The 27,224-nt window shown below is 40.4% G+C and overlaps 1 protein-coding gene across 1 annotated transcript in view; it reads right to left on the minus strand.

The window, feature by feature from the left end:
* trabd2a (TraB domain containing 2A) overlaps positions 1-27,224 on the minus strand; it is a 59,192-nt gene that overhangs the window by 8,713 nt on the left and 23,255 nt on the right. Inside the window, exons 3-4 of the mRNA XM_019272423.2 lie at positions 22,826-22,972; positions 22,351-22,525 (exon numbers count right to left, since the gene is read on the minus strand). Coding sequence (XP_019127968.1) covers positions 22,351-22,525; positions 22,826-22,972 — 322 coding nt within the window. The remainder of the gene's footprint in view (positions 1-22,350; positions 22,526-22,825; positions 22,973-27,224) is intronic.

Consider the following 27,224-nt stretch of genomic DNA (forward strand, 5'->3'; position numbering starts at 1 on the left):
TGGTCTAAGTCTTGGCTGGAAATTTAAATTTGGTTGTTTGCTAAAATGTCTGAATAAATCTGTTTCCAAAAAGGCTTTTTATTACCAGTGACGTGAAAATCAGTCAGTCTGATAACGTATTAGAAATTGGGACGACTGTGAATTTAAGGACATCTGTTCCTATTTTTGCCATCCGAAATACTCGAGTACTCGACTTATATCTACACCCCATCTACTTTTACATTCATCTCTGTCTCTCCTCGTCTCCTTCCTCTTCTCCTTTTCACTCACCATCCTTTGTTTCATTTCTCTTCACCTCTTTATCTCGCTTCCTTAATCCTCGATCAACTCTGGCTGCTTTCTTCCTCTCCTATTTTCATTTCTTTTTCTCCCTTATCTCTAACTTCCCCTCTCTTCCTCCCTCGCTCACACACACTGACCCTCTCGGGCTACGTGAAGTGGGGGCATTGAAGCTTCAGGTTGCCATGTCAAGAGGTCTCCATTCTTCCCCTCACTCTGACAAGGGGGAGCAGGGGCCCATTGTTTGGGCCTGCTCAGCCGTGGCACCACAGGGCTGTGTAAACAATGAGCCCCGGCACTTTAATCTGGCCTAGAGCCATCGATAGAGAGAGGTTGGCCTAGATGCACTATGGGTGCAGTGATGCTGCCCCATCACTAAGAAGTGTAAAACTATGTCCCGCTATGTAATAGGCATGAAAAAGGACTGAGGGGGTGCGACTTAAAGGTGCTATGTCAACATTTGATCCGGTCTAGTGACTAGTGACACTTAATTTAACCGTTTTTTTTTAAGCTCTTGATCGATGCACTGTGATTTTGTCTGCTTAGACAACTCACAGCTTAAATAGAAATATATTAACTTATGTTACTATAATTCTCTAAATCATCTAAGAGCTCCTGTGTGAGAATAATAAACAGTTGCCACGCAGAAACAGGTATGAATTTATTTTTACTGGCTGAGATCATTCCCAATACAGGTGGTCAGTTAAATGAATACCCAGCAGCTCTTAAACTCTCCATGGGAGCTGGAAACCAGAGCGAGACAGAAAGACAGAGACCGAGTTTTCCAGCCTGCCCACGTTTAGAAACAACTCAGTGTGATTTATGTGAGTTTACGTCAGGGGATTAAGGTGGGACAAATGGAGCTGTTGAGCACAATGTAGGGCCACAGAAGGGTGGGCGGACTCCCAAAACTTCAAAAGGGACACACACACACATACAAATACGCAAATTCTAATAGGAGGTAAACCATCAATTCTGACGTGTCCCCAAAGGCTTCAGTGTTTTTTTTTTTCGTGGGGGGTGCCGAGGGATGGAGGGAAGTGCTATTATATGCTTGAGACTAAAGAGAATATTTTAAAAAGTCTCTGGCAAATAGCACAAACAATCTGTACTTCTGAGAAAAGGCTTTTTCTAAGCTATTATACAAACAGGAATTCTGCTCTGTAGTGAAATTTCTTCAAATATGCTTTCGATTTTGAAGCAGAGAGTGTCCATCATCATAGAAAATCATCGATGGGGCTACACAAATCCAACAGTACAGACCAAATATACATTTTAACACTTTTTTGGAGGTGGATGGGTGAATTTAAAGTCCATGTAAAGGCAATTCTGTGATTTATTTCAAAATACATTAAATATGTTGGAAAATAGTTGTTGAAAATATGTGAAAAGACTTTGAATGAGTTAGAGGTTCAAACTGTTTTTCACCAGTTTTCAGTCCAGCCTTTTGTGGGCGGTCCTTAAAGGGTGGCTCGATGACACGCTGAGGTCACCCTGAGCATACCCCTGCACCTCTAGCAGAAAGATAGAGATTAATTAATCTCTCGTGTTTCAAAGTTAGTCATGTCATTTTCTGAACTCATCTGACACGTTTCAGTCGCTTCAAAATGGCTGCTTGACTGCTCCCATGAGTGGGCGTGGCTTCAGCACATTTGGCAGACACGCCCCCACAGTCCTGGAGCTGAGATGCTCATTGTTACCTGATTTTGACACCTCATTTCATAAACTTGTTGATATTTTAATCACTCAAATTTGGCTGGGTGGTAAATAACACTTTCTTCTTTGGTCTCAGAAACACATATTTATTCTTTTTCTTTACACAGACTTTAAAGCAAATTCCCTGCTGCAAGCATAACTGCAGCCCACCTTAACAACAACATGTTTCATACTTTTAAAAAAACAGCAGGACCTGCAGCCTGCCAGTGCTACGAAGTCATGGAATTACAAAAAAAAAAAAAAATCAGACATCTTTGATTAAAAATGATTGATGCCCCGGAAAGAGGCAGAAAGTAGGAACAGAAAATTATGTTTTAGAAGGTCTGAATTTTCCTTGTGAATGATGTAGCCTTTGGCAACTGACCTGAACTCGGAGGCCTGGATATGCCAGGTGAATTGTGACAACTGTCTCTCTCTGTTCCTCTCTCATATACTGTTATTAATTGTTATCAAGCAACACATTATCCTGTAGTGAGGGAAAAGACCCCATGCATTCCTGGATGAACATTCTCCCTCTGTCCATGGAGATTTTTCTGCAGAATACTTGATGAATCTAAATACCAAAATCTAAATTCAAAGAGTTTATCCTACATGCCTCAATCCCTTGTGTGTCCTAATACTGGAAAGAACTGATGGTTTCTTATGCATGCAAGTTTTCTAGGTATGGTGAAATTCTGAATGAGGTCCAGAAAACTTTATAAAAAGACTTTTATTGTTAGTGACAGAGTCCGTGAGAGAGACACCTGTGCATCCTTTGCCAAAGGAAAAATTTCTTCTGCGACACACTGAGCAACGTCTGGGTCAGAGAGGACATTCTTCAGAACTTTTGGACTCACACACTGACTCACAGCAAAAACTACTTCCATATTTACTTTTCTACTTCAGTATTTCAATATTTGCTTTGAAACAAAACACACATGATAATTGTAAAAATGCTGATGCAGTTGAGCTGACATAGACATTATAGCATTGTTCTGCGCTGTATTAAGCTCGGTTCTGCCACGCTGGTTTCACAGATGTTTTCATTGCGCGGCTTTGTTAAACATGTTGACTCACAAACTCACAATCAGTTTTTCTGGCTATTGGTTGTCTCACAGCAAATCAACATGAAAACATTTCTTTGTACCTCAGCCCTGAACTGTACAGCTGTCAATTTCTGCTCTTTTTACTGAGTATACTGTGTCACTTCATTAAATTAATTCTAATTGTTTTGATCTGGAGATCATTACCGTTTTTCTACCTTCAGGCCCAAAATGTGTCACCTCAGCGGTGCGTTAGGTTCCAGACATAAGAAAAAGTAGCTTTCATATTCATTTAGGCTCCAACTAGAAACCTGCTGCTCATGTTAAGGGGCCCGACCCACCGTTTAAGAAGCACACTTCTGGAGTGACATCTGTGACATCTGACATATATTTCCACAGATTATTTATTTAGGCCAATTTCATACATCTTAAATCTATGGAATGGGCCAAAAATATGTACATCAATGCACAATGTGTTGACTGTATGTCTTTCCAACAGCACTCAGAGACGAGAGATGGTGGAGATAAAGACCAGGGACAGACCTGAAAGCTCTCATTCACAGCTAACTCCCTACATGCAGCGACATTCATACATGCAACCACCGAGTTGGAGGGTCATAGATTAGCTCATGTCATGCTTATATAAAATGTACAGAGTTTTTATATGTTTACTGACACTTTTCTATGAAGTGATAACACTCTATAACAATCAGTGCTGGTAAGGAATAAATTACTAATAATAATATTTCAGTAATGCTATTGCTGTTATGCCAGCCAAAAATAACTTTCTTTCGTCGTCACCCACTCACTGATTTCAAATCCACCAATCTAATCACGTCTCTGGAAGATTTTCTCGAAAGGAAAGATGACAGAAAGAACGTCGATGTCAAACGTGAATTGTGTGCAGGTAGTAGTAATGCTATTAAGACTCTTTCACGCCGACTACAACAGCACAACAACATAAAGCGTGTGGGAATAAATAACCGAAATTAGTTGTATGCAGCTGCGGAGGACTGCTGTCGCCCCTACAAACTGGTTTTCAATCTCAAACAGCGGGTCATACGCAACAACGAACTAATGGAGCTTGTGGCTGGATATGTGGTGGATGAAATGCTGCCTATCATGCGGAAATATATGTTGCGCGATTAGCCTGTCATCTACAAAAAGACACGCATGCAAAGGCTGAATTTTGAGCAGAAAGGAAACAATTACCAATTTTGTGGGGAACAACAGAACAGTAATATAACGAGCAGTGTAACGAATTAGCTGGCATGGAGTAAAGTAAAATCGACTACAGTATATATTGTGTAATAAAACAAAAACCCTGTCTAATGCGGTTGATTTGTATAGCACTAATTCACTTGGCCTAACACATTTCAGAGGAAATACAATTGCCGCCTGGATCCAGGAAGAAGCGGTGCGTTCTTGTATTGGACAGAAGTTGTACGAGAAGGAGGAGGTAGGGTGGTTGTACAAAGCAAACAGCTTTGACACCAGAGACCAGGGTTCATGTCCTGTATCCCACATGTTGTTAGGTTATGGCTTCTAAAACATTTGGTCAAGGTTACAGAAAGACTGCGGCTTCAAGTCAACGTTCATTTTTTCAATATTTAAGACCGCAGTCTTTCCCTAACGCTGACCAAATCCTTTAATTTATCACAACACAACCATAAAGAAAAATATGCCGACCACAAACATTTCTCAAATACTGTACATTTAATACAAATGTTTGCTTGTCATGCTGTTATAATGTAACATTATATGACTGCAGCGAGTTTCCCACAAAATGTATTTTCTAAAGCAAAGTTATCACACATAAATGTCATTTTAGGAGACGTGATAGAAAAGCCAGAAGATGCTTCTTGTATATCCCATCGTGTCACCGATGAAGCTGAATCTGGATTGTTGTTTCCATTGGACATCACACTCTAAGTACTTAATCTGGAAAAATACATCTATCTTTCCAAAAGCAAAAAAAATGATTATTATTATGTATTTAATAATGTATTCCTTTCTGCACACCTGTACTCAGTCAGAAGAACACCAGATGAGAACCACAGCGACTACGGTCCTTAAAAAGACATCCAGTCTCCGCAATCAGAGGCTCAAATTATTAGAACATATGGTAAGCCTTAAATAGCGTTCCCTTTTCCATACACATTAATATTTACATTACAACTTGTAACCAGGGCCCAAGCAGCAGTTCTCATAACATTACAGCATGTTGGATAAACAAACGCTACAGACAGCACTGAGGCCATTCTGCCCCTTAAAGCCTTCCATAGCTGTTTATGTACATATGTTCCCTGCTAGTCAGCTGGACTCACAACTGAATGAAGCCTTTTTATTGAAGAAGATGACACTGAGGTGTCTGGTTCTTTATTCTGTAGTATGCAATGTTTCATTTGTTGCTTCCTGGAAGTAACTTTCATTGCCAATGACATAAGGCCACAAACTTTTGGCTTGAATAAACTTTGCATCTGGCCAATCTTTTAAAGCTTTCTATTCCTGTGTAGATATTTGACACTACTTTGGTCAACTGGGTATTAATCATGCTTTAATTACAGTACCAGACAGACAGACAGACAGACAGACAGACAGACAGACAGACAGACAGGAAGAGCGCTATTAAAAAGAGACAGTCCAGCTATATAAACTATTGTCAGAAGAGAAATAATAGACTGAATTTTAGGACTTGATGTTTCCACGACATCGGAAGTAACCAGCCAAACATTTCACTGGAAAATCACTGTCTTGGCTCAATGAGCTGCTAACAGACAAGTAAAACCTCAGTGTCTTCGAGAGTCAAGGAGACGCAGCCATCCATAAAAGTGACAGTCATGTCAGAGACAAATAACAGGAAAATTATTGGTTATCCACTGGCATAGAGATCATACAGTCATACAGTCAGTCCTGGTGTTTTGCAAACAATGCCAGCTCTATATTAACACACATATCAAGTGTCTGGAAATACAGGCCCTGCTTACATAGCACTTCTCTATATCCCTGGTTAAATCGTGCTGTTTCATGTCCTTGATGGACAGTCAATTCCTCCCTGCATTCAATTTAAACCTCATCTATTATCAGTCAAGTCCAATTTGTCTGAAAATAACAAGACGCCGTTGGCGATAATCTCAAAACAGAGACGATTTACTACTGTTAGGCTAGGTGAGAGTAATTATATGTGATAGCCATCGTTACTTCATCATTATTTAATCATCTGTCTGTTTATCATTCAGTCAAATATGCATGAACATTTAATAAATGGTATTTATCTTTGTTAATTTTAGGAAAAGCAGACCAGGAGTAGCAGCTCTGTGAAGCTCAGGTAACATCAGCAGCATGTTACATTGTTATTGTGATTGTGTTAACATGCTGCTGGCTGGTGGGCATGTCATCAGTTCTGCAGGTGATCATAGACTAGATGAAAAGTTCCTTTACGAACCTTGAATGTATAAAAATGTATCTAGTCCAAATTTGACTGGATTTGTGAAAACCTTGACCTGCTGGTGACAAATCACTAAACAATTTAGGGTTCATCCTCTGGGTACTATCATTTACAGTTCTAAGAAATGGACGTCATATCACTGACGTCACCTCCCGGCTAATCTAAATATCAGCAAAGATGTGGATCATCAGTGGACCTGAGATGACGCCTCAGTGTTCAAACAAGCCATTGTAAACTGTCAACTTGTGCAGGAAAAGCACAGGGTTCACCATGTTAGTAGGATTCATCCTCTTGTGAACATGAACATCTTTACAAAGTGTCATAACAATCCATCAAGTAGTTGTTGAGATATTTCAGTCTGGACCAAAGTGGTGAACATACCGACCGCCCGACACTGGCATCCTCAGAGCCACATTACTAGAGTGGCTAAAAATGTTACAAAGAGACAAGACAGGAATGCAGTAGTGAAGCACTAAGTGTTTTATGTAAAGAGATCCTAACCACAATTCAATTACTGGACAGCAGCAGTTAATGTTGTTTTTTCAAGTGAAACTTTCATAATTTATGTCCCGTAGCCAAGTTGTGGTGTTGAGAAGAGCCTCTTAATGTTAATATAATATTCATCCTAGCAGGCACCAAGATTCTTTACCGCTGGATGTGCCATGGAAAAATAGTTTCAAAAATGGCTTTTTTAGCCTGGAATCAATTTACTGTGATGGTACTTGCAGCTATATGTTGTCATTTTGATCCAAACTCCCTGGAGGATAAGGATACTCTTAATATAATAGCATAGGAGGGAAAGTCAGTAGCCAAAACCAAGACATGTTTGGTTAGATGTGTCTGCATACAAGCCCACAAATTCAACTTGAGTCACAAAAAAAATAAATCTTGTACTTGGATCACTTCAAACCAGCCCCGAAATCCTATAGCATATTCAATTTTAGCTCCAATCTGTTGCATCTTTTAATACTCCCTTCACCGTACTCTATCTAATAAAAATAAATGGCGCACTTTAAAAACAAAACTTCATATGATTTAGTCTACTTATGTGCATAAGGATTAAAAAAAAAAAAAACACATCGATTGACGTAGGACCAGAGAATTCCAGTGACCACCGACCGAGCCAAACTAAACCGCCGCATGTTGTTTCAGTGTTTCTGCTGTTCAGGCGGTAATGACCCACCGTATGGGCCTTGTTTCTGAAGGTGATGTCGTAATTTCCTTCAAAACTTTGTCAAAGTTAATGAAAACTTCAAATCTACATTCACACTATAGATCCTGGATGAAAACCACAACAATATCTGCAATATAGGGCAGGATTCTCTCTCTACATGCATGCTATCCTTTTTTACAGCACAAACTCAGATATAAGTTGCGTCATTTTGTCAATGTAATAAAATTACGAAGCTGCCAAGAACCCAAAATACAAGAAAAATGAAAGATGCCTATAAAGAATTTACAATTTTTTTGTGATAATCATTCACAATATAATTATGGCACGGATGAGTGTTGTAAAAAAAATATTGTTTCACCAGTTATACAGCAGAAAAATGTAAGAAATAAAAGTATTTACAGTGATTTTTTATCTCAACTTGTTTCTGTGCCTTTTTTCGTTGAAAGTACATTCATGTCTGTAAATCACTGAAAATATTAATTCACAGTTTTTACATTTTCTTTGATAAACATTTCATCAGACATTGTGAAAGCCGCATGTCAACACTTCCAACTGTCTTCTCAGCTCGTCTTTACGTGATATATAAATAAAATGATGTTACTATAAATGAAACATTCTCAGTGTATCCTCTTCCTAAAGTTTAATCAAATTTGTTCATGAATATCTATCTGTATTTAAGTTACTGGGAGTTGTATGTGTGTATTTAGGTGTGCGTGGTTTGTATTTTGTCTGTCCTCTGTATCTTGAACCCTTGAACAGAGATCTGCCAAACCTCACGTCATTTCTCATAAACTGAATTATTGGGTGCGATGTTATTTCAAACAATAAAATGCATTTCACCTCATGTTATGACTTCCCCATGGCCGCAAAAGTGTTAAAATGGACATTTTACTTATTGGCACCTCTTGAAATATTTTGATATTCTTGTCAACTTATCATAAGAATCAGACAGCTTTTCCATTTCGAATTCCTCCGGGATACGTTTTTTTGAAATTCATGATACCAGTGACGTGAGAAAGACGTGATAAAAGACAGCTGTGATATGGCTGTGTGAATTTGAAAGACACAAATACACCTCTGTTCCATGAAATACACCCTTCTTAAGTCGAGCCAAAGAATGCTAACATCTCAACCGCCACCAAAACATTTCCCTTTCTATTTCTCTCAGCCGTAGTGAGATGCAAAGTTCAAGAAACGGGCTAAATTCAATAGGTCGCTCCTTTATTGTAAAATTGATACCGATCACTGCAAACAGACTGGTGGCGAGAAGACGAGAGAGACGCAGAGGCAGGCGGATCCAAAAACAAGAGACAGAGGACGCAGACGCAGACGATAACCGAGACAATTCAAGACAGACAGAAGCAGAGACGAGAGAGCAGAACGAGCGCTGATGTCAACTGCTGAATTTAACATGGAAAGAAAAACAGGAATAGAGACAAAGAGAAAAGTCATGCAAAACAACACAGGAATGTTAAGTCGTCAGATGCCAGACTGTGATATCTGAGGATAAGAGCATCCTGTAAGACCTTCAGTTTGGGATTAAAACACTTCTTTATTGAGACTGTGTAGACTTGACATGGTGCCCATGTAAAGTCTGCTATACATAACAGGAGTGGAGTCCGGGCTGCTAGACGTGGTATCTCAGTTTGCCATGCAGGCATCCAACCATTTTTTTTTATCGCTGAATCTCTTTATCCAAAGCTAATGTGGGAGAACTGAGAGGTGAGCAAGATGTGAACTCCTCATCTCTAACAGAAAAATCCTATAAAACTCTAAACACACAGTAGTTCTTACAGTGTCACAGGAAATGTGAGTCGTGGCTCTCCTCACTTTCACCTCATCTGTCACTTTCACATATCTGCCGCTGCTTATCTGAGCTAATTTATTATCTCACGGCAGAGACATCTAAAGGTTCCTAGGACGGATTTCGCTGCCCCAGACAAATGTCGGAGACTGATGATCTGTTAAAAAGCATCCAAGTGAAATTTATTATGGATAGTATTTGGGTGAATGTGACAGGGATGATGGGAGAGGTGGTTTGTTTTGCTTACTAAGATAGCAGAATGTGGCATTTTCTTCAACTTCATGTTCACTTGTAAAAAATTAAAAAGACGGATCATCAAAACGTGCACATTTGAATCGCTTCGTCTTGCCCTGGGGCTTTTCTGTTACATGAGTTATGCTCCGCCGTGTTGATCATTAGAGTAAAAACGGCTAAATTGTCTGCACGAGTTTTCTTCGAGATCGTGCTGAGCAACTTCAGCTTTGAATTTATGCTGAGAATAAATGAGAAACAGAGCACATAAGAGGCCTGTGGTGTGAGGTTGTTTTTTAAATAAACCCTCACTCAAACTTTGTGGTGGCACACAGCACTTTGGAGCCGTGTTAGGGATTACATCTGTCAGGCTGCAATAGTCTCTACACTCCCTCTCAGTCCTCAGTTTTGCACTTTCTGCCAAGAAATTATGGTGCTTGAACACACACACACACACCAGCTCATTCACTGTGGTCCAATGAAAGAGTGATCAAAGTTTGAAAATTCTGTAAAAGTGAGCAGTTTTGACGAAGTAAAACGGGGCACTGCCAGCTCTGGATGTCCCTGCCACTGAATGTCTCGTTTTTTTACTCAGTACTCAGAGAATATTCTTACTATAAAAGCAAGTGAGAGGAGATTTAATAAGCCGTTTATGAGGGGTGGGGGGTTATACCTGCCCGACTAACCTCAGGTTGGCTGAAAAGAATTTTCATGCTGACCATAAAAGTACCATATAAAAGTGTAAAATCCTAATTTGTGTAGTAACTATAGCTGTTAAATAAGTGTACGCTCCTAAAATTGTTTATGAGTACAGTACTTTTTCTCCTTGACCTTATTGGAATATAACAGGTGTATCACTGAGCAGAAGCACAGGCAACATTCCTATTCCTGCAAGATTATATATAATTTAAGTCTTTTTTAAGCATTGGTTTGCAGCCTCGGAGTCAAGACCTCCAAGGGGTCACAGGAGGATAGGAAAACAGAAGAACACACTTCTGCTTTGCAAAATTACACTCATTTTTCTTTCCTAATGTTGAGAATTATTGTATAATTTTACATCTTTATGCCCAAATAAAACAATGTGAGTCTCTGGTTGCAATGGCCACCACACATAGACGTGTTGTAATGCAATATGCAACAAGGGGCTGAATGCAGACAAAGCTTTGTTTTAAAGTCCAGAAAGGTTGTGAACCCATGTGAAGGACCGTACTGATTAAATGTGGCCATAAATGCCGAGGCTGAAGGATGAAGTGTTGCTTCAAAAGGGCTAAATTGGCAGTAGTGAGGCCATTAATCTAAAACAGCATGAAAATTGTTCAAAGATAAATTCATCCAATGTGAACTGAAGTAGGAAATTGGTATCAGTTTCAACCAAACAACACAAGCAGCCAGGTTAGGCTTGAATCATCAAATTGAATCAATTGCAGGCTGTCGTGCAGTGAAGGTTAGATCACAATCATTCCGTTCATTCGACCGGCGGGAGTTCTGAAGCTATAACCGTCTCTGTTTTGTTTTTTATATTGTTTTAAATGTGTGCTTTTGCTTGTTCAAAACCTGCCAAAATGTAATTCTGCAGTTTGCATACTGCGGCCTCAATTCTGCTTCCTCTGAAAACACATTTACCCCCCGTCAACTTCGCATCCTGCTGCGAGTCTCTGCTCAGCCTTTCAACTGTCTCAGTCCAGAGAAGAAGAAAAAAATGGGACAAGGGGAATCGGATGCCCGCTCATTTTTCTTAAAAAAAAAAAAAAAAAAGAAAAACAAACATTCCGTGTCGTAGTTTTCCTCTAATGTTTTTTCACAGATCTTCCATCTGAAACATGTGGCTTGGAGTGCAATTTTGTGCCTATTTAGTTTGAGTAATCTGCAAGAGATCTTGTAGATGTCAAATGAGGCCTGCGTATCATCTGTGATTTAGGTCTAGCTTTTAACTAACAGCAGATCCACAGAATAGAGGCCTGTAAATCTACGCAGGCTCTGTTTTTTAGCTGTCTTATCTCACTCTATCTTTCCGTACGTCACTGTCAAGAGTCTTTGTTGTTCTTTTAATCTCCCTTTTCTGACAGATTTTCGACTATAACACAATATTTGTCACATCTGTTATTGTCACTTCATCCCTAATCCTTCTTTCCTTCTATCCCTTTACTAACCAGTTAACCGGAGTGTGCTGTGGATAAAGCCGGGGTTTGGTTTTCCAGTAGGTTTCCTGACTCCCTGCAAATACTCGAGCGTCACGACGAAACATGGCCAACTTTTACATCTGCACCTACTAAAGCATCTGACACAGCCTCAACAAAAACAGAAAATTGTGTTTTTATGATTATAATCTTTCATTTGCTCCAGACCTTCGGTGACGTGAAACAGAAGTTACAAAAACCTACTACAGTCAAACAACACGTGGTAATTAAAATTAAGTTTGTGTTGAATCACGAGGATTGTTTTGTTACTGCTGCATCGGTGGTGAGAAGTTTTCTTTTCGTTTGACTTGCGCGCCATCTTTTAGGACGAGGACACACTGATATTTAAAACTGAGTCAAATAAACAATGTCGGGATTTTCATAAGATGAAAAACCACGAGCAAGATCATCATTCAAGAGCACTTGTCTTTGTGTTTTAGTCAAAAACCAATAAGTTTTAATACTAGAGCATGATTTTTCTTTCACATCAAAAGACACAAGAATCATTTTTATGTGCACATGAATTCTAAACCGAAGAAAGGAAATTGGAGTTTTAAAAATATCCATATCTGTGCAAACATAGGCCCGGAGACCCCCTCAAAAAAATCCTAAGAAGTGATTCATGAACTCTCACCAGGATGCCAAATGCAAGCTTTGGATGTATAAATATAATAAAGCTAATTTGAGCATAAAAACCGGTTCTCTGTTGGCGTCCCAGAATCCTGCACGCACCCACGCGGCTCGTGTGACGATGTACATACGCTGTGCGTGGCCAACAACACAGGCTCATTCATACGGTGAACCAGAAAACTCCCCACTCCAGAGAAACAAAAAAGTATTCAATAACTCCACGGGGAGAGAGAGAGAGAGAGTGGAAGCCACAAATCACACAAGTCATGTTTTCCTCTGTCTCTTCATATCCTCATCCCCTCTGGGCGCTGCGTTTCTCTCCTTTATGTTTTAGCCCTCAAATTAAAAGGGACAGCTCCTTTATAGCAATTCCCGCTCACAATCATCAATAGATATGCTGCTGTTCACTAGCTACATGTATAATTTTCCTTTTTCTTTTCCCTTTCATATAGAAAGTGAGGTATTTCAGGGGTCCAAATGAAAGTTTAGCCCCTGGGCAGGCATGTTAAGAGCCAATTCCAGGTGCATAAGGAAATTCTGCTGGGTTTGAATGGGGTCAGGGGTGAGGAGTTCAACTCTTTCAATAAATCACAACAAGCTGTTGTGACAAGCGTTCACTGCTATGACTGGGAGAGAAGTGTGGCCTATATGAAATATGTCTTTCAAGTACAGAGACTGAGGCCTTTGACCCGATGAGTGCACCAAAATGTATATGTTTAGGTGCTTTTTACTCAGCAGCCAGTTAGTTATTCATGGGGAGGGGGAGCTGACAGGTTTATCCTCCCATTTAAGAAAAGACAGAGACCATACATTACAGACGCTCCCGACATGTTAACATTTTTCTCATGTTTATCTGGGTTGTGTTTAATATTGTAAACATGTACGTTAACATTAAAGAGGAAAGTTTCAAACTAGACAGACTGGCAAACAGTGACAAACAACGGTGGTCTTTAAATCAGCGCGTCACAGCCCATAAAAGAGAAGAAGAGCAACACTGTCATAACAACTTTCCATCTGTTACTAATGCATGTATTCTAAAGTAGAATAAGCAAACAAAAAAAAATCATTCATAAGACACCATAACTGCTAAATTAACTAGGACATGCAGATAAATTTAATATCAAGATTATGAGGGGAATGTTTCTGGATATCAATGCACTGGATATCACGACGTGTCTGGACAAAATACTATTACTATTACTATAATTTGTCTGTTTTTAATGACAATTTGCATGAAAACTAACAACTATTTGAACTATTGTATAATTATCATATTGTATCATCAAAATACAATATATAATACTATGTTTTAAAGCTATAGACCATAAGATTTTTCATGAAATCAGACCCTGTCTGTTACGAGAATTTTTTAAGAAGAACCCTTGAATAAGGAGGACTGGATTCAAACTGGATATCAAAGTTTAAGTTGAATTTAATATTCTTGTACAAGAAGGAGTATTTAACAGTGCAACACACAAGAGGGTCACAGAGAAAAGGCTCTCTGAGGAGCTCTCAGGTGGTTCTTATACAATTCTTTCTCAACATGGGCTGTCTCGGACATCTTTCCACTAACAATTCCCTTTTTTGGTTTTCCCCTTAGTAATGAACATTATGTTTCTTTGTCCAAAATGATACTTTCCGTAACCGTCTCTCTTGTCCTTGAACAGTTTTTAATTACCTTTCCCTGCCAGATAAGGGAAGTACACAAGATATGCAAAAGACAAATATACACACACACACTCCCTAATAAGGTTAAAACATCTGCAGCCCAGTACAATCCTAATTTATAACACTGTCTTTGTCACAATTTATGATCTGCCTTTTCAGCAATAGCCATTCAATGAATTATTTCTATATAGCAGTTTTCATACCTGCGTTGGATTCAAAAAACAGAAACAGTGCGTGCTTTTAATTAAGGGACAGATATAACTTCATCTCACTGATATCACAGTTTACCTTCATTCTCCTACAGCTGCATCAAGTTGCTGCGAATATTTTCTGTTTCTGCTAATTGGCAATAAAAGCAGGAAAACGGGGCTTTTATTGTGAAGCAGTCACCGGAAACTCAATGTATGCATGAGTTTGTGTTAATGTATTTAATCAGTTATTGACTGACTTCTTCATTGAAATAATACATGTGCGTTTGGCCGCACTGTAAAGAGATACAGTTGCCCCTTGGATTTCTGACACAGTAGCTGTTCAAGGATTGTTTTCTGCTCCCAGAGTTCAAGAAAACTGCAACACACCAGCCTGATGAAATGAATAATTTAGTCAAGTGGAAAGGAGCAATGCCATCCAAACTAACAATAAATTACAGTATGTTGTGTGTCATCGCCTTACAAAACCTAATAAAGGATTTCATGTCAGCCTCTTTTGTGGTTCAGTGGAAAAGATCGAGTCATCAAAGAAAACAAGATGTGAACAACGTTCTTCTGTCACCCAAGTCTCGTGTCTTGTTAAATCGTCTATCCACCTTGACTTCCTATGATTTTGCAGTGCTACAACATTATGCTACTTGCAGGCAGAATCCTACAAGATGTAACTTTTAAAACTGAAAACCTTAAAAACCAAAAAGAAACATACAAAAAAAACAGCATAAAGGTGTCATTCAAACTTAAATCCGGGACTTAATCCAGGTTTGGCAGACGTTTCGCCTCTGCCTGCCCGCTTACCTACCAAGTGTGTGGTAGGTCTGGTCTGGATTTTAATGGTGCTGTATGACATGTGTGTACTCATGTCAGCGACTGACCCAAACAGTTGTAAACTGGCTGTTTATGAGGGTGAGGTGCTGTGAAAAAGCACCACGTTTTTTGACTTTCACACCATCTGGGGAGGGAGGGGGAAAAAAAAAACTGAAAGAGTGTAGCAATCACAGTGATGTAGTGCTCGGTGTGAAAACACACTGGTGGAGGGATTTGGACCAGATATGTGTAAGGTTTGGCCTGAGAATTTATAACAAAATTTGAATAGGAATGTTCAGTCAATCAGCTCAAACTCAGAGCCTAAAATATCACAGGGGTGGTTAAAGCACAGTTTTTATACACAAGGCATTAGAAAGACATCTATTTAATATATTTTCTAACTCCCTAAGACTAAACAAGATTAAAATGAGCTTATTCCACACAGCCTCTATTACTGTATACTCTGCATCAGTTTGTTCCAGCTCTTTATCGAAGCTATATGATGTTTACACTGGGGAAAATACTGTTTTTACAGCTGCAGGATTCAATCCAATGAAAGTATTCTAGATGTCTTGTGCATCATTTTCCTGGCCTGGCATATTTGATATGTCTAGAAACATTGAGATCTCTGCTAGAAACCCCCAAAATAATGGTTTGCGGGTTTGACTACTGTCTAGCTGCACAGCATGAGTTAACAGTGATGATATACAGCGTTTTTGTGTTAAAGGGAAGCGTGTTTTCTGTCTTGAAGGAGGTCTCTGACTGAATTATTGCTCAATAAAGAAGATTTTGTACAGATTTAAAGTGATAAAGAGCTTTATTGGTCATTTGTGAAGTTGTTTTACCGTGGTCATTCATAAAATCTAATTTACTGTATTGGTTTTTATTTATTTTCAGTGCACAATGCATCTATTGCACATTACGCCTCATATTTCATTTCTACCAATGGTTCCTGGTTCACCAGTGATGCACACAGTATGAAACAGTTGTTTTAGTGTCTTTGCTTGATCTTTTCTCTCATTTATATATTCTTATTTTCAGATAACACTATGATTACATGCTTGAGGGGAACTATGACCTTTAACGCTCATTAAGTCATATTCCTCCTTTACAATTATAAGCACACAGCGCTGACTCTAAAACTGCAGTAAACTCAGTAAGTACAGTGTATTAAGTGACTATTTCCCCGCTCCAGTACCGAGAACTACCCACATACTGACAAGTCAAGGTGCTCCGTGTGAGTTATGAGTTCATGTCAACCTCTGTCATGAGCCGCAGCACACGGGCCAAGCCATCCATTTATTACAGTGTACCCACCGCACTAAACAGCTCACTAACCGTGGGGTATTCACTTTAGCATGGCCATACCAACCTAAATAGCAAAAGATCCAAAGGCAAACCTTAATTGTCTGTGAAAAGAGTCAAACATTTCAAAGTACAGTAACCGTTAGAGCCTGTCAACCACACTGGAAATTACACCACCGCAAATATTTAAATTTGTGGTTTTGGAGTGGAGTTTGAGGGGAATCATGATGTGCTAAGCAGCTTGGGGCTTGAGACTGAAACATGGATGCATTCAAGTTCAGCCTGGAAAATAAAAAGACAAGAAATAGTAAGAGTGGGCAGAAACGGAGCCGGCAGCCTTCAACGATATGTAAACACATCATTTTATTAAAGTCAAGGGTGCCAGGGTACGGGCCGAGATTATAGAGGGAACACGGCTTCAGATTGTATACATGGATTGGGTTACTGTACCTATGGAGTGGAGCAATAACCGCTTCCATATGCCTGTCTGAACATATGGCGCTTTTTTAACATCATCATTTACGTTGAGTGATGGCCGCGGTATTTCAGACAAACAGACCGGGGGGGGGAAGACAAATTTTTTAGGAGGTATTTACTTAGAGTACAGTTAAGTATAGTGAGGCATGACAATACCCTAAACTCAAAGCAGGGTGAAGCAGGGCAGCGGTTTAGTTACACAATTGAAACGCTGTAAAAAAAAACATCTTTCTGCCATCATGGATATGACCGGAGCTCTGAAACGTCTGAGTTATTCTTCTAAAACTACTGCAGGCCTGCTGAGATTCAAACTCTTCCTGACATGAGTGTAAAAACTGGCAAATTTTATCTGTCAAAAAGACGAATCCTGCCAGCGAGCGAGCTTCAGAGTAATGTTGCTGAACAAAAATAACCAGATCGCTGAAACTGCTGTCAGAAACTTTTTTATTCACGCGGGAGTGGATGTCAGTGAAGGTTGAGGCAATGGTTATGTTACCCTATTGGCCTCTTTTTTTTTGTTTAAGTTAACAAAAAGAAGCTGAAAGCAGTCAAGAAAAAAAAACAAGGAAAAACTGATATGATAAGGAACTTTGTGTTACATGCTGTGTTTGTTTTTTTTTATTCCATTCATCATCTTACTAACACCAGCCGTAATATCAAACAAAGTAGTGGGTGGTCATCGTGGGTGTGCTCTGTATAAACGGGCCAATTGTTGAAAGCAGCTCTTATCACCTCCCTGTCTCTCTCCTCCTCTTCGCTCACGTCTGGATCCTCTCTGTTCTCTGTGATGAAGCTAAACATGCAAAAGTCTCTGGACCGGGCCAACTCGGTGACAGAGCTTAGACAGACGCGTCGAAAAATGAAGTGAGTGTATGAGACTTAGAAAGATGTGTGTGTTCTTCTGAGCTGACCAGTGACCGCTTCTGTTTGTTTGACTCCTGCCTTCCTGACCACTACTCCGACCAGACCACTAGAAAAACAACAGCGAAGGCTCGGATGCAGAAAATATTGGTCACAGGACTGACTCTGATGAGTCTGGACAACCAAAGAATCAATATGTTAGAGCTGTAGTGTTAAACAGGAGGTGTACGACTCGTATGACTTATAGTTACACACGAGCTGCATCTGGTAATGTGTTATTCCTCTTCCAGTGTGTTTACTGACTTGGCATCAATGTGTGAATGACTCTTGATACATGGCACCTGGTTTCAGACACAAAAAAAGAAAAATCACACAGAGCGCGCTCTGTCTAACTAGCTCTGACTTTCTTGGAAACAAATATCCGAAGCAGACAGAACATTGAGATGTACTAATTTTAGAAATGATTGGATTTGTTGTCTCAAATTTTTTTTAGATCTTTTTTTATGAACTATGAAAAAATGATCAGATGTCAAAACAAAGATTCTTACACGATCTAATGATGGCTTGTGACTTGATCCACAAAGTGCAGACACTCGTAGAAAAAATAAGACAAGACAGATAGAGAATGTGTGTGTGCGTGTGTGTGTGTGTGTGTGTGTGTGTGTGTGTGTGTGTGTTTCTGCTATAAGCACATGAGAAATCATTTAGGGTTAGAAAACGTTAGCTCTGGTTTGGCAGTGTGTGACTGTTTCGACCATTAATGCTTTCTCCATAAATTTTCGAAACCTCAAAATATCGCTAAGCAATGTTTTTTCCTCCAGATAACAATGAAAATCAGCACATTTATCCACTTTCCTTCAACTAATGTTTCTTTTTTTTTTAAAACAACGTGATCTTTGCAGCCAGAGTGTGAAAAGTTCCACAGTGAGTTCAGCTTCTTTCAGTTATTCAACCACAGATCTAGATTAATGATCTCCTCGGAGTTGTTGTTTTACCTCGGCTGCGAACAGTAAAAAAATCTGATTTAAATAAATGAGTAACGACGGAGGATCGCCACCATGTTTAATGCGACGGGCTTGAAGAAAAAAGCGTTTGCGTCGCAGGGTGAAAAGTTGTCGCGATCGACTTTTTCGGATCGCTCGCTTGTTCTGCTCGTCATCAATCGTGACAAACAAACGAAAAACCATGTTTCCTTTGGCAGGGTAAAATTTGCAGCCGGACGGGCAATTTGACAGGGAATAAATGATCATGTGTAAACTGTTTTGTTAACTTGTTGTGGCGATGAAGCTTCTTACAGGGAAAAATGAAAACCCTCAACAATTTTCCACATAGGTCAGTCAGGAATCTCAGGCTAATGGGATCATTACTCGGGAAGAGAAATATGCTAAATATGTTGTTGCTCCTTCAGAAAAAAAGCACAAAACTAATCCCTCTGAATGCGATTTGAAGTCTGGATGAGTTTCAAGTAATTTATCTAAAGCTTGCAGCATTGAGGGCGTTTTTTGGGGGTGTTTTTTTGTTTTTTTTCCCGGGCGCTGCAACACGTCACACTGACAAAAAGCAGAGTAGGCAGTAATCACGTCCTGAAAGTGTTGAGACGTCGTTTTGTCAGGATTCAGAGAGACATGCGATGGTCACTGATAAGGCTGCTCTCACACCTGATTGTAACAGGGAAGTCGGGTATGCCAACATAATGGGCTCCATTGTGGTGTGTGTGTGTGTGTGTGTGTGTCTCCTCTGACCCCTCCAGGGATAATTAAAGACACATTTTACCCAGGTCTGTCTTGGGTATGGCTTGGGGGGGCTGGGGATTGTGTGTGTGTGTGTGTGTGTGTGTGTGTCTGTACATTTTTGAGTGTGTGCGTTTGTGCATATGCACATGTGCATTCACCCTAATGTGCTCCATCCTGTTCCTTGTACACGTCGACCCAACCTGCCCTCCGTATGTCTAAGGCTAGTGCTTCTGGGCTGATTGCCCGTATCACTTTCACTCACCGGTACACACACACATACACACACACACACACATGCAAATACACACAGAGGCACACACCTTTTTAGACCAAGCCCTTGTAAAGGCACCTCCTTTGGGACACGCAGTGAAATGTACTCCTTGGGCTTGAGTGTGTGTGTGTGTGTGTGTGTGTGTGTGTGTGTCTGCTTTTCTTCAGCTGTTTCCTGCCAGCTCAGAGACCAACAGACTGTGAAGGCCTCTCTCTCTCTCTCTCTCTCTCTCTCTCTCTCTCTCTCTCTCTGCTCGAAGTTCGCTGCTACTAAATAATCTTTGGATCAGGACGTTTCTGACGATGTCATCACAAGGAAAATCTGACTGTGAAATTGATTGGCACTAAAATTTGATCCTCTCTCCTCCATACATATCCCATAATGAACTAAATCAAATTAGGGGAGGGGGATTCTTTCCAAAGTGTATTTGGCCTTTGCTGTAAAAATATCATAAACTTTTTTTTTTTTTAGGCTTTTTATGGTTTTAGTGATGATAAATTGACTTATTGTGTCATTTACGAATGTGATGAGCTACAAATTCCTGACATGCAAAATGGACATTTTAATTTAAGCACTGAGCTGTACTACACTTCTATTAAATAATAATGTTGACATGATGTTTTTACATCTGATGACAGATTTATGACTAACAGTGACATTTACTGTGTCTGTGTTTTATTTTTTGGTTTCTTTTCTCTTTCTTCCTCTTTGTATAATGTGAAGAAATCAGTATTTCAACTTCTCATCAAAAGTTTATGAATAAAGTTGGATTTAAACTGATGTATTTGGGTATTTAGGAAGTCAGTCAAAGTCATTTTAATAAATTATTTACACCTCAGGCACATATACAAATAAATGAATAGATGAAAAATAATCAGTGCTGCAACAATTATTCGATTAGTCAGTCAACAACAATTTTAGAGATTTATGTTTTTTATTATGTTTCTTTTAGAAAAGAAAATTGTTGTTGTTTCTCAAATGAGACTGTTGAATGAAACAAGAAATAAACTCTGAATGTATCACTTTGGGCTGTGAGAAATGATGCCAGCATTTGTCATCATTTTCTGACATTTTATATACAAAATAATTCATCATTTAATTGGGAAAACAATCATAAAATAAATAGAAAATGATTTTTTTTTTAAACTGTTGCAGGCCTAAACATTGTCAAGGGTTTTACTAAGAAAATGTTCCTGGTATGTACAAGAAACTTATATTAAATAAAGTTTAAACATCAAACTAAAAACTAGTAATTCAAGGAAATGGTAGTTTCCACGTTTGTCACTCTTTCTTGCATAATTTATTTAAAGTTTTCCACATAAACATCTTACTGGTTTTGTGTGTTTGAAAGGAGTCTTTTCATATTTCTGGTGTTAGAAATATAGGGTTGTCTTGTGTGGGATGGGTTAAATATTATAGCAAAACTAACTAACTTTATCTAGACTGAAAACAGAGCTGAGTAAATGATTACAAACCAGCCTTGTCTTCTTTATTCAGAGGGGAACAATGCTTTGATTAAACAACCACAGGCCAAACAAAACCAATACGACTCGGACAGGACAAAGACCGTCTGCCTTAGATACACATCATCCAACCAAGAAATGCGAATACACACACACACACACACACACACACACACACACACACACACACACACACACACACACACACACACACAGAAAGAGAGACGTCCATTATTATAAGTCGACAACTGGAATCATCTCTGCTGTTATCTGCTCTTCTTTATCCTGTTTTAAGTCTCTTATCAGGCGTGTGCTGCTTATGAGGTTGCTGCATAATTATAGAGGAATTTGAAGTATTGAACAGACATGTCTAAAACTATGTGCCAAGGACTCCGCATCTGTTTCTGGTCAGCTCTAAACTGATAAAAGGATGTTTTATTGAGCCTCTGCTTTAGAGAAAGACCCGACACAACCCTGTTTTATTTGGACCCTCGGCTGATAAAGCTGTAGATCAATGGTCTAGTCTGCTCTGGTTTAGTTTAGTCAGCTAAGCAACTGATCTATTATACGGCTGCTTATCTACACCAGTTTCCCCAGCAGAATCAACAAAAAATGGGAATTTGTGATTAAAAGTAAGCAAGAGAGTATTTTTTTATCTATATTATATATCTTAAATAACTTCCAGATTATAAAGCTAATAATTACAGAGTTCCACCTCTCTGATCAGCTGGATTTCTGTTCCCACTTTCTTAAGTTGTCTTTGTTTTCTCTCTCTCTTTCTGTCTGTCTCTCCATGAGTTAGTTAAGCTGCTCAGACTAAGACTCCTTCTATTTCCTTCGTAGAAGCGCTCTCCTCACAAAAAGAGGAATTCAGGTCATTTTGTAGCAGGGATAAAAGTAATCTTATTGAGTGCTTTGATGAAACGGACACATGAGCAGAGACTAATAAAGACCTAAATGTTATCTTTTTGTCTGCCCGGAACACTGACATCTGCTTTAATATCGCAGAGATGTTGCACTTCTTTGCTTCTTTATCCCGTTTTTATTCGTTTTTTAAAGCGTGTGTTTTAACACCGACCTGCTCCAAACGCGAAGAAGAAGCTCTTGTCGGGGTTTTCCTCTAGCAGCGCTTTGACCCTCTTCCCCATCCTCTCATTCCTCTTGTAGATGAGCTCCTGTCGAAAGTAGCTGTCTATTTCCTGGGCGGTCACCTGCTCGCTGGGTGGCAGTGTCACGTTATTGAAGTTAGGGACCTATAAAAGGGTTGAAGGGGTGACGGTTCAGTCGAGCCACAAAGGTGAAAAGGAGTAGAGGGAGAAGAGATTCAGAACAACTAAATCAGCAATAGTATAGAGAAGCTGATAGATGGGAGGGTGGGGGAGGAGGTGGGATGAAAGGTCAATCAGGGGGTTAGAGGTGAAGGTAAAAGGTCAAGGGTCATGTCACCAGGACACTCTTAAAGGTCAGGGGGTCAAAATGACTCTTAGCTTATTAACTAGAGTGAAAGTAGATGAAGTCTACTGCTACATAAGACAAGATAAGATAAGACTGACCTGTGAGGTGTCATGATTGAAGATGATGGAGTTTAGATCCCCACAGTTGTAGTGCCTGATGAGGTCTTCGGTGGTGTATGGGACCTGTAGGCTTCCTGCCCTTAAAGACTCCTGCTGTAATAACGTCTGGTTCAGGGCAAAGATCACCTAGAATGACACAATGACAGCTGGTTATTGATCGATTTTATATCTAGATGGAAGATTAAGAGTCGTACTGATTCAACAAGAGCAAGTAGAAGAATTTGAAAAAGCATGAAATACAACGTCCATGAGTACTTTCCAGCTCTGAAGGGGGTTACACTGTAGATGGATAGACATATACAAACAGGACCAAGAGCTAGGTCCACAGCCAGGCTAGCATCCCTGTGAGGCCGAAGCTAAAAGCACATCTTAGACCTCCACGAAGCAAACACACAGCAGAGGCTGATGGGAATGTCAGCAGTTTTGCAGTTTAAGAGCTCATCAAAGCTTGAATGCCTGTACAAAATTTCCCGACAATCCATCCAGAGATACTTCCCTCAAAACCACAAGTGTGAACCAGATGGTGGGACTAGATAAAAAGGACAGGGGATCGCCATAGTCACTGGGACACATCATCTGGGGACCATGAATGAGTGCACCAAATTTTTTGCGCTAAACCATGTTGTTGATATTAAGATATTTGACAAGATGAGTGAAAGGTTTGACCTGCTGGCAGTACTAAAGAAAATGAGGAAGAGGATCATTGAGACGCATCCTCTGCGGACCATGAATCCTCTTTACAAAAGAAAGTTCTTGAGATATGGGACTAAAGTGGTTGGCCGACCAACTCACAGACACTGTCATCCTTAGAAGCAGCACACATATCACATGTAACACAGGACTGGGCAAGAAATTCTGAAATTCATGGTCGTTTTGATTTGATAATTTCACAGAGAACCACAGATGTGCTCTAAAAGCCCAGGTAGGTAAATAACTGAGTGAAAGATTTAAGATCTACTGAACTAACTAACTATTACAGCAAAGAGGAGACAGTTTGAGTTTTTCCTGCCAAAAACGCTTTCCGCTCTGCTGCAGAGATTCAGCTATTGTGCGAGCGTGAAATCAGTCAGTGTTTGGTGAGAGGGCCCTGGTGAGCCTGCCGCCTATGATCAGTACCGCGAGGACACACATATGCATACATGCACACAAATACACATTTAGACACACACACACACACACACACACAGCAAGATTGAATCAGACACACACAGAGAAAACCACCGCCGCTCACCTAAGCACATGAGCTCCCTCTGATCTCTCCACCATACACACACACACACACACACACACACACACACACACACACACCTTTCACCCTGCAAGCCATTGATGTTGATTCTCATAAAGGAGGAAAGTTTGTATGGTTTATTTGTTTCTCAATGGGAACAATCAGTCAAAGTGAAGATGTGTTTTGTCAGCTGTGGAGCTATGTAAATGTGTCTACAGTACGTCTGCATGTTTTTTCAATTGCAGTGTGTCCAATGTGTGTGTGTGTGTGTGTGTGTGTGTGTGCATGCATGTACCCTCAGATCTTTGTCAAATGAATTCTGTATTGATATGCATACCCGTAAGCCAACCAGGCCCGACCCATGTGGCTGTTTCTTTTTTTTCCATGTTCTGTTTTCTAAGGTGCTCTGATGACACTTTTCTCTCTCGGCTCGCCCATTGTGGGAGCCTCGGTATAGCAGAGGAGAGGAGGAGAGGAGGGCAGCGTGGAGCAGATGCCTTCTTGTCAGGGGACAAAGAACCCCTCCGTCACCCTCTCTTCTCCTCTCCTCTGCGCTCCCTCCAGCTTTCATCGGCCGCGCATCAAAGTGGCGCTCTGCATATGAAAAGGGCCCCGTCTTTATGCCACGCAAATTAGCCTATCGCCGCCCCTCCCCGACTCATTTCACAAAAAACACCCCTCACATCTGTGCCACGTCCGTGAAGGAAAGGCCCTCATCTGCAGGGTCTCCCCTTTTTCTCAGCTCCCCTCTCTTCTCCTCTTTCTCCGCTCGCCGTGCCTTTCAGCCCCTTAAATTATGGCTGTGAAGGGAGGAGGAGGAGGAGGAGGAGGAGGAGTAGGAGGAGGTGGTGGTGGTGGTGGTGGGGGAGGATCAGTCATAGCCAGATAAAAAGAAAAAGTGTAAAAAAAAAAAAAAGATTTTGGGGAAGGAAAGAGATGGACAGGAAGGAAACACAAGCGTGAAAGTGAGGAAGGATACAGAAAACAGGAGCACAGAGGAGGAGTGGAAGAAAGAAAAGCTTAATGAATGATTTCTTTCTCTCCGCTGTGATCCTCCTCTTCTGTTAGTGCACTGTGGGTCAGTGGGTGCATTTTCCCACTCGGCTCCTTTCATCAGCTCCCCCTGTTTCTTCTTCTCCTCCTCCACAGCGCTGCCGGCCCCCCCCTCGCCCCCCATCCCGCCCCCTCCAGCACACACAGCACACACAGACACACAGACACACCCCTTGCTGATATCAAAGCAAGCGGAGCCAATGAAAGTCAATAATTGTCCTTTGTCATGGAAATGCTCCCCTCTTGTTGAGATGGAGTGGGGTGGGTGTGTGCATCCAGAGCAAACATCATCACAGTCAGATTCCCACATGTGGAGATCTGGAGTGTTTTCGACGGATCGGATCGGATCGGATCAGCTCGAATCGGCTCGGCTCGCTGCTATTGCTCTGAAGTGTGTGTTGGCTTAGTTTAGAAGAGCATCTTTGAGTTCCACAAAAGTCGTACACCGTGATATAAGCGTGGTGAGTGGTAGGGGCTGTTACTTTTAATTTGAAAATTTAAAAATCAGTCTAATTCAGCGTTTGAATGAACTCGTCTTTTACTCCACCAGGGTCTCACACAGATCTACTGCTCTATCAGCAAACAAGGCTGCTGTTGTCTTCCAAAAACTAAAAAAAAAAAAAAAAAGGAGGAAACTTGTGTACTGTACTGGGTGAACTGGGTAATTACTTTCAGGTTTGTCATCTTTTTAAAGTATGCAATATTTTTTTGTTTTCTGAGTCAGATTACGCAATCATTTGCCACATCTGACCAATCGTAACTTGCAGGAAGCACATGGGTTGATAACATCGTTCCGCTTTTCAGCCTCCATGTTGACAGCTGCGTGCGGTAGAGCGCTCACCGGGTTTAACTTGTCAGGACGTCATCTCAAATGATGCATTCGACACCGTGCAGTCTGATCCCTGTGCTAGACGTGTGCCATATTATTCACAATAATACTGATTTGAATTGTAATGTGATGAAAAAAAATTCATATCTTGACAATGGTGGTCCGACTTGTTGATGTAACTATGTAACGCCGTTACCAACAGCAACAACACGCATGGCTGAAACCTTAAGTAACATTGCTACTGGCTCCACAGTAGTAGTGGAAGTGTGTGGAAGCGGTTTGGTTACAAAAAGATCAGATCAGATCAGGTGTACGACAAACCACAGAAATATGTAAAGTGCAAGAAGACTATTTCACCGACCTCAAACAGCTCCTGGTTGAATACTGGGAGAAAGAGGAAGGAAGCAGGAGACCACAACAGTGTTTGTGGGTTTTAAACAAGAAATATTTTTTTGTATTTTGTCACATCATCAAGAACATAATACTGCGTATGGTTATTTTAGAGCCATATCACCCACCCGTATCCAGAGTAACATTTTCATTGCCGTGAGTACAAGTAGAAATGAGCATGACAACGTCAATTTGTAATTGAAACTGCTCGGCTGGCCCCTCCGAGAAAAAAAAAAAATCCTCTTTAACAGGGTTAGGATGACAACACGGGACAGCCTGCCAACGTTCAAACGCAGTTCAACGGACTAGCTTTTCAGCTTTCGCATAGACACGACAAGGAAAGCTGAGATAACTTAATAACGGCGTGTCAGCAACACATTTTTGTCTGTATACAAATGTATAGAGTATGTAAACTGCATGTGAGGTCCTGTCACTGTATGAATCTGCTGCAATGTGAGCAACTTGTAAACACACAGAACAGCTCCTTGTATGGTAGAGCCTCGGGCTAATTGGTGTTACTCTGTGTTCTTTACAATTGAATTTTGATAAGAAACTAAAGAGGAGCACGTGTGCGCCTGCATGCAACCATATTACTCGTGTGTGTGTGTGTGTGTGTGAGCAGAGCACGTCTCTAGATGGAAACAAGATTTTAAAGCGTATCCTGTCCACACTGTTGACAAACTACGTGCTCGAACACACACATCACTTACAGCTAATTCAGTGAGCTTTGGCCATCTCCCAAGTACAAATGAAGACTTCCAACAGTTCCTCTGTTTCCCCCCCGACTCCCCGATGTTATCGGAGTAACACGACTCTATCTCTCTCTGTCATACACAAACATATAGAGGGATAAGGGACAGAGAGATGATTTCAGAAAT

The sequence above is a fragment of the Larimichthys crocea genome, chromosome IX (assembly GCF_000972845.2).
Source record: "Larimichthys crocea isolate SSNF chromosome IX, L_crocea_2.0, whole genome shotgun sequence".
NCBI classification, from domain to species: Eukaryota; Metazoa; Chordata; class Actinopteri; family Sciaenidae; genus Larimichthys; species Larimichthys crocea.